Raw genomic sequence first — 7,956 nt, 5'->3', positions numbered from 1 at the left:
TTGAATTACGGTTTTCTTGTGGTATATGCACAGTAGTGGGATTGTTGGGTCATATAGTAGTGGAGAAAAGGGAACCCTTCTGCACTGTTGATGGGAATGTAAATTGGTACAGTCAGTATGGAAAACAGTATGGAGTTTCCTTAAAAAACTAAAAATATACCAGGAATTTTATATATCTTCAATTTGAATTTCTCTGCTATTTCCTTATGACTTGTTTCAGGTTATGTATTTTGGCAAAAGTATCACAGAAGTGATGCTGAGTTCTTCATTCTACTGGATGTTACATGATTTAAACTTATCCCTTTACTAATGATGTTTATGTTCATTACTTGATTAAGGTGGTGTCTGCCAAGCACTTGAGAAGTTGTTTCTTTAAGAAAAATCTCTCATTTAGTTCTTTTACAGTACAGTCCTCCAGTGCTATTTTAATTTAGTGCACCCCACCTGATAACCCCACAAATTCACTTTTTCCAAATGTGGTGGCAGTGATATATCTTAAGGCCACTGACCTGGCTTTATTTGCATTTGCACAGTTTTGGTGTCATGTTAGTCTTCTTTATTTGATTATTTAGAACACTTTTCTTACCTTTTGTTTTAATGTGCAGTATTGTTTGTCCTCAATTTATATGTAGGAACATCACACCATTGGTTTCCAATGTCTCACTATGAACATACACATTAATGTGCAGAAAGTATATTTCTTCAAGTTTATACAACACTTTATAAGGAAGACTTGTTGGATAAATCCTTTTATTCTGTATAAAACAAAATAAAATACATGTATTAGAATTATTTGTCTAAATTAGGTTGTTGGGGAATCATATATAAAATGCAATTTTAATTTGCAGAGGAGGAGAAGGAGTTGACAGGAGGGTGGGAAGAAAGTGGGATGGCAAAAGTAGATGAGAGAGGAAAGCTGTGTCCACATCTGCCGTCATGAGTGGAGGCTGAACCCAGGTCTGGATGCCATGTGTGTGAGTGCTGGGTGGTGGATTGCCATCTCCAGTCCCTCCAACATGTGTAACTGGAGTGTAAGTGTACTCAGCTCCAGGGGTTGTGTAGCAGAAAGAGCAGATGGAAGGTAGCGAACTTGGGAATTCCTGCCTGTGCTCCATCCTTAATTCTTTATGTGATGCTGTCCATTTTCTTCTATAGACCTTAGTTTTCATGCCTTGGGGAAAGAAAAGGAATATGTCAGGACTGCGAAATCCTGAGATGAGAAACAAGGCACAAGAGTGGCACAAGATTAACACAAGTGGAGTAAACAGAAACAGATAATCATCAAGAAACCTTTTGCCGGCTTTGGGCTCATAGAGTCTCTAACCCGGAAACACACCTTCCTACGTTCCACACATTCACAAAGTTCTGAGATTCCAACCAAATGAGAAGACTGGCTTCCTCCCCATCCCCACCCAAGGAACTGTCCATCTGTCCTCTCATCCTTGACACCTGTTAAGCTAAATTTGCCATATTCCTGAAAATTTTAGAGGTAAAAGCTCCCTTGTTTGTGCTACTGTTCCCGCTCAGAACATGCTTAGAAGGAGATTGTCAGAGGAGTGATGAGGAGACAGAGAAACAGCCTAGAGGTTTAAAAAGTAGGAAAAGAGAGTTAAAAAGGAGAATTATTATCTCTAGAAGCCTCGTTTGTTCCTCTGGGCTTCACTGGAGGCCCAAGGAGCTGGCGCTTTGCTGTGAAGACACTTCTAATTCAACGAGATTTATAGACACAGCTCACAGGGTTCCTGTGCTTAAGAAACTCATAGAGCTGGGTGAAGGAAATTACAAAACTATTAAAAAATATTTTAGTCTAATTAAAGTGTGATTTTTTTTCTTTTAAAGGATCGAGTCTAACATAGCTTTCTTACTGAAGTGCTGTCAGAGGCATTCTGCACAGCTGGAGGTGGTGAGTTCCAACACGCTTTCGAATATTATCACCAAGGGGCTTTCAGGTAAAAGAGCATACAGGAGAAGGAAGAAGGTTGTTTTGCATTAAATTAATTAATTAATTAAATAAAAAAGCTGAGCTGCCTTCTAGGAATGGAAAGAATAAGTCATGGACATGGGCTCTCCAGTGGCATTAGGAACACCATGCTCTTACCTGCCCACGGAACTTCTCTGTTTCAGGGGATAGGGCAAGGAGAAAATATTTCCTTTAGGCATACTAACACAAAATCAAGCCTGTTCTTTCAGTGAGCTTCAAATGCCAGCAAAACAAATTGAGGACTGCAGTGGCAGAAAGCAGGAAAGCAGTCTAAAGAGATTAAAGTTAACATCTTCCCTAATTATCCATGTGGTTCACCATGTTCTGTGGATGGGCTCTCACCTGAGCGCAAATTTGGGGCTCAGTTTAGGGGCTAGGGGTGAGGGAGGGTTGATATCTTTAAATTTCAAAGATTATTTAAAGGCCTCCTTCTGTGGAAGGAGACTCAAAGAATATCTAAAGGAAAAATACAGGTATGAAACAGAAATTAAAGCCCAAAGTGAAATATTTCCATTAAGAATTTAAACAGGTAGAAAGATAAAAATAAATCTCCCATCATTACAAGATCCAAAGAAAGCTACTCTTTTTTTTTTTTTTTTTTTTTTTTTTTTTTTTTTTTTTACAAAATTCTCTAGTTTTTATTAACCACTGAACACTTTAACATGATTCACGTTTTTTTTCCAGAATGGAACAGTTAAAGTTTTCTATTAAACAAACACAAACAACATTAAAGTAGGTCAGAAAGAAGCCATTCAAATTATGTTGACAACAGCACCACATCTCCTACAGCTGTTTCTGAGTCCTGACTGTGATTAGAGCTGATACCAGTGTCCGAGTCTGTGTCATTTGTATACATGTTAAAGACTCTTTGAGTAAAAGGGGGAACCTCCCCACTGCTGGTGGGGACCTCAGGTTCCTTTCCTCTGTTTTCCTTTAGCTGGCATTCATCTTTGTTGCTAATATGAAGGGAATTGAACTCCTTGGCCAGGAGCTCATATTCTTTAGCTTTCATCTGAAGCAATGAGTCACTGTATTTAATCTCTTTCTGGATGCCACTCAAGTGAGAATGGATTTTCAAACCAGCTTTCATGCTTTTCTCCAAATCACACTTAACACTTTCTAAATTAGAGCTTTCAAGTTCACTTGCAGCTGCCCCTTCTGCATCTTCGTTTATCTCCGTGCAAACACTTTTTACCTCTTTTTCTATTTCGGCAGAGAGCTTATCAATGAGCTTTCTGTAATATGTCAGTCGTTCCTCCAGCTGTATGATTCCATCACTTTCTCTCAAGTCCTCCAGAATCTGGTTTTCATCATACTCCAAGCCTAGCTTTTGCTCAACTTCACTGAAACTGGGCATCAAATATGCATCCTGAACATAATTTTCTCCATCATTTTCTACCCGGTCGAGGTGGAATTTAGCTTCACACTTTTCAATTTCCAGATCCAGCTCTTTCATCCTCTTGACTTGTTGATGAATAGTATGATCCTGGGAAATAATCAGATGAACTAATGTCTCCATACTATCTCGCTCTTGGGAAACTGTGTCCTGCTTAATTTTAGCCAGTTTACGGAAAGTTTTTCTGACTATTCTCTTTTGCTTATCTGGTGGTAACGTCTTCATGTAATTTGCTGGGCTGAGCTCCCACAGTTTTTCTGTATTCGGTACTAACTTGGCTTCAGCTGTCCGCCACAAGGGAACTGGAAGAAAAGCATCTGCTTTAACCAAAACAAACTGCATATTAGGCTGCTCGTCTCCCCATGCTTTCCAAAGCTTCAGGATTCTAGTTAGTGGGGGAAGAACCCGCTCAGAGCCTCTCCACTTTTCTATGATGCAGTAATCACTGGGCTTCCCCAGAAGAAATCTCTTCTCTCCAAATGTAGTCTCGTGTTCCTCAAGCAAAGCCTGGATGACATCAGCAGAGGTCGTGCGTTTGGTTAGCCCACAGATGATTTTCTCTTCTTGGCAAACCCAAACCACAATTTCCTTCTCTTCTGAATCCATGTCTTTAGTTGGAGATCTTTAGCACTTGTTGTAAGGCTGGTTTGGTGGTGCTGAATTCTCTTAACTTTTGCTTGTCTGGAAAGCTTTTGATTTCTCCCTCAAATCTGAATGAGATTCTTGCTGGGTAGAGTATTCTTGGCTGTAGGTTTCTCTCTTTCAGGACTTTCAGTATATCCTGCCATTCCCTTCTGGCCTGCAGAGTTTCTGTAGAAAGGTCAGCTGTTATCCTGATGGGTTTTCCCTTATATGTTGTTTGTTGCTTTTCTCTTGCTGCTTTTAATATTTTTTCTTTGTGTTTAATTGTCGTTAGTTTGATTACTATGTGTCTTGGTGTATTTCTCCTTGGGTTTATTCTGTATGGGACTCTCTGTGCTTCTTGGACTTGGTGAATTATTTCCTTTCCCATGTTGGGGAAGTTTTCCACTATAACCTCTTCAAATATTTTCTCAGACCCTTTCTTGTTTTCTTCTTCTTCTGGGATGCCTATAATTCGAATGTTGGTACGTTTAAGGTTATCACTGAGGTCTCTGAGGCTGTCTTCTAGTCTTTTTATTTTTTTTTCTTTTTCCTGCTCTGTGGCCTTTATTTCTCCCATTCTATCTTCCAACTCACTTATTCGTTCTTCTGCCTCAGTCATTCTGCTGGTTATAGCATCTAGAATATTTTTAATTTCAGTTATTTTGTTATCCATTGCTGTTTGTTTTTCTGAGTTCTTATGAACTGTTTCTTGTACTTTCTCTATTTTGTTATCGAGATTTTGTATCATTTTTACTATCATTTCTCTAAATTCTTTTTCAGGCATTTTTCCTATTTCCTCCTCATTTATTTGGTCTTGTGGGTTTTTTTCCTGCTCCTTTGCCTGCATGGGGTTTCTTTGTTTCCTCATGGTTGTCCAAGCTTTTGGGGTTGCTTGTCCTGGCGATAGAGGTGTTTATAGAAGACTGTCCAAGCCTCAGACTAATGTCCAAGTATTGGATTAAACGAATATTCAGTCTTTTTTGAACAACTCGATACAGCAGGCTTGGTGTCTTACACAAATTATTTTACTTAGCCTCCAGGAAATCCCTGAAAAAGCAGAATCGTGACAGTCCTCCTCACTCCACGCCTTCAGGATCTGTTCTAATCTCTCTTCTTGCCGGGATCAACTCGGCGATTCGAGGTGAGTGACGGGTGCCGCAAGCTTGAGGAACACACAGACACAGACTGAAGAGAAAGATGGGACCGGGGGACTCAAGACCTCTAGGATCAAGAGCCGAAAGCTACTCTTAACATTAAACATTTTCTTCTTTTTCCTATTTTTAAAAACAGTTGTAAATTGCATGTAATTAATTAAATCTTTCAACAATTATTAATTTTTTCTGAAATAATTTTAGATTCACAAGAAGTTGTAAAAAGATGTACAGAGAGTTTCTGTGTACCCTTCACCTAATTTTCCCTAATGGTAACACCTTGTATAATTATAGTACAATATTACAACCAGGAAACAGACATTGGTACAATCCACAGAGCTTATTCAGATGTCACCAGTTTTATAGTCACTCATTTGTGTGTATGTACAGTATATATAGTTCTGTGCTGTTTTTATCACAATTGTACATTTGTGTAACTACCACAGTCAAGATACAGAACTGTTCCATCACCACAAAGCTTCCTCATACCACCCCTTACATGCATGCCACATGCATCCTAACAACATTCAATTTTAATTTTTGTACACTTTCACTGTTATGGCCCTAGGAAAATATTGAACAAGCAAGAGTCCCTGCTCTATTGAGAAGAGACAAGAAACAGACAATTTTAAAAAATGAATACAAGCATATTTTGGGTATATTGCATGTTCAGTTCCAGACCACCACAATAAAGTGAACATTGAAATAAAGCAAGTCACCTGAATTCTTTTGGTTTCCCAGTGAACACAAAAGTTATATTTCCCCTATACTGTAGTCTATTAAGTGTGCAATAGCATTATGTCTAAAAAAAAGTACATACCTTAATTAAAAAATACTTTATTGCTTAAAAAATGCTAATCATTATCTGAGTCTTCAAGGAGTCATAATCTTTTTGCAATAGTAACATCAAAGATCACTGATCACAGATCCCCATAACAAATATAATAATCATGAAAAATTTTGAAATTCTGCAAGAATTACCGAAATGTGACACAGAGATACAAGGTGAGAAGTTGCTGTTGGAAAAATGTTGTCAATAGATTTGCTTGATGCAGGGTTGCCACCAAAACTTAAATCTGTGAAAAATGCAATTATCTGGGAAGCTCAGTAAAATGAGGTATGCCTGTAGAAAAAAAAACAAAAGGCTTTTAGGACTGGAAAGAACTAGTCATGAGTGTTTTCATGATTTGAGGAAAGGCATGCCTCTGTGAATCTAAGAAGCTGTCTTCTGGGTTTCAGGTGGATGGGACAAAAAGATTGAGGAGATTGAGATCAGGAAATACTGAAGACTTTTCCAGATAATGAAGGTAGGTAGAAAAGCACACCGAATATATCTTTTCAATTAGCTCTTGATGCTTAAGCTAGGAAATTGACTCTGGCAGGGACAAAAGGCAGGTGTTGAAAACTATCAGAGAGGCAATTGCTGACAGATACCTTGAAGTACTTTTCCTGATTATCTGTGGTGAGATCCTTTTATAGGGCAAAGCTATCATGTTGGTGCATTCAGTGAACTGAGATTGGTGCCTTGAAGTTCCAAGGGTTGATCTTTGTAATTTTCTTTGAAGGTCTCCTCCCTGTGGTTATAGCCTGGGCCCAAGCTTTTTAAAGAAAAATCAGATGGACAAATGAAAAAGGAAACACTTTTTTTTTCTTCTTTCTTCTCTCATGGGATTTTAACAGAAAATTGGAAAGAAGAAAAAACCCAGTCATTAAAAAAGTGTTATTTACCAAGTTTCCATATATCATCATCATTCAGTATTCATAGATGCAAACAATAGATGCAAACTTTGGCTAATTAAAGCAGAAAACACATTTATTTAAGGGGTACTAAATAGCTCACATAGTTTCTGAGAATCTGGCCTCAAGTTGACCCATGTCATGCAAAACGCTCAAAAATCATTCTGCAGAACTGGTTCCATGAGGACCCCACCCCAAAAGTCTTTCCTGGGCTTGGACAGTGTGGTGTGTGCTAGACTTGCTACTGCTTCTAGTGCCAGCCTTATCACATTTAATTTTGGGCGGTTCCTCCCTCTTCCATCACTAGTTCTTGTACCAAATTCTGGCACAAAACATCTGAGCGACAGAGCTTGGGTCACAAGCCTGTGCCCCTGCTGCAAGGGGTGCTGAGAACATTCTAGCCTCTGATGAGGGAGGATGCCCAAAACAGAGAGGGAATATTCAGATGTGAGCTAAAAAACATATTTCCTTCTTATAACCTTAACAGCTCCTCCCCTGTAAAAAGCTCTCATCTGCGACGATGCACAATTCACGTGCATTAGCTGAGTTCTCCAGTGGTGTCAAAGACTCATCCATCTATCTGACAAGAATTCCTGAATGGACCCTTCTCCTTGTCTACAATGTGAAAATCCTCTCTGGATGTTCTGTAACCTATGGGCTAATGTGAAAAATGTGGCACCATGAACACACCCTATATATAACAGAGGGGGAAAGGAGATGAAAGAAGAAAATGAGTCAGATAGACAAATACACGCAGGACACATCAAGGAAGAAAACATGGGAAGATGCTAAATCCTCATTTCTGTGACTGGTATTGTGGTCACAGTATTTGTGACTTTTCTCCACCATCTATCCCATGATTTCTTTACCCTCACCCAGCTTCACTGCTTGTTTGGTTTCTTCACTCAATGAGGCAACCAAATGTTCATTGTAAGAAAACAGAAATGTTGAGAGTGGGCATTACCTACGCAGAAACATAATATCATGTACCTCAGAGTCTGTCTGTTAATTTCTGGTTTTCTCTTTTTCATTTTGTAGACCTTATGTTTTTTCAGGGAGGTATTTTC

General features: G+C 38.8%; 1 protein-coding gene across 1 annotated transcript; it reads right to left on the bottom strand.

The window, feature by feature from the left end:
- Positions 1 to 2,618: 2,618 nt before the first annotated feature.
- Positions 2,619 to 6,645, bottom strand: LOC130851795 (ras association domain-containing protein 9-like). Its single transcript, XM_057732532.1, has 2 exons — positions 6,587 to 6,645; positions 2,619 to 3,999 (listed from the first exon to the last, which is right to left on the bottom strand). The coding sequence occupies exons 1-2, from the start codon at positions 6,643 to 6,645 to the stop codon at positions 2,739 to 2,741; spliced, it is 1,320 nt and encodes a 439-aa protein (XP_057588515.1). The 3' UTR covers positions 2,619 to 2,738.
- Between the last annotated feature and the right edge of the window lie 1,311 nt (positions 6,646 to 7,956).

This window comes from Hippopotamus amphibius, chromosome 4 (assembly GCF_030028045.1).
Source record: "Hippopotamus amphibius kiboko isolate mHipAmp2 chromosome 4, mHipAmp2.hap2, whole genome shotgun sequence".
Classification (NCBI taxonomy): Eukaryota; Metazoa; Chordata; class Mammalia; order Artiodactyla; family Hippopotamidae; genus Hippopotamus; species Hippopotamus amphibius.
Note: the sequence above shows the minus strand (reverse complement) of the source record. Positions and strands in the feature narration are given on the sequence as shown.

What these genes read in the sequence shown, in the direction of transcription:
- LOC130851795 (XM_057732532.1), bottom strand. Translation starts at nt 6,645, where the DNA reads ATGATAGCTTTGCCCTATAAAAGGATCTCACCACAGATAATCAGGAAA. An exon ending in ATCAGGAAAAGTACTTCAAG is followed by an intron (nt 4,000 to 6,586) that starts GTATCTGTCAGC and finishes CAAGTGCTAAAG; the next exon opens with ATCTCCAACTAAAGACATGG.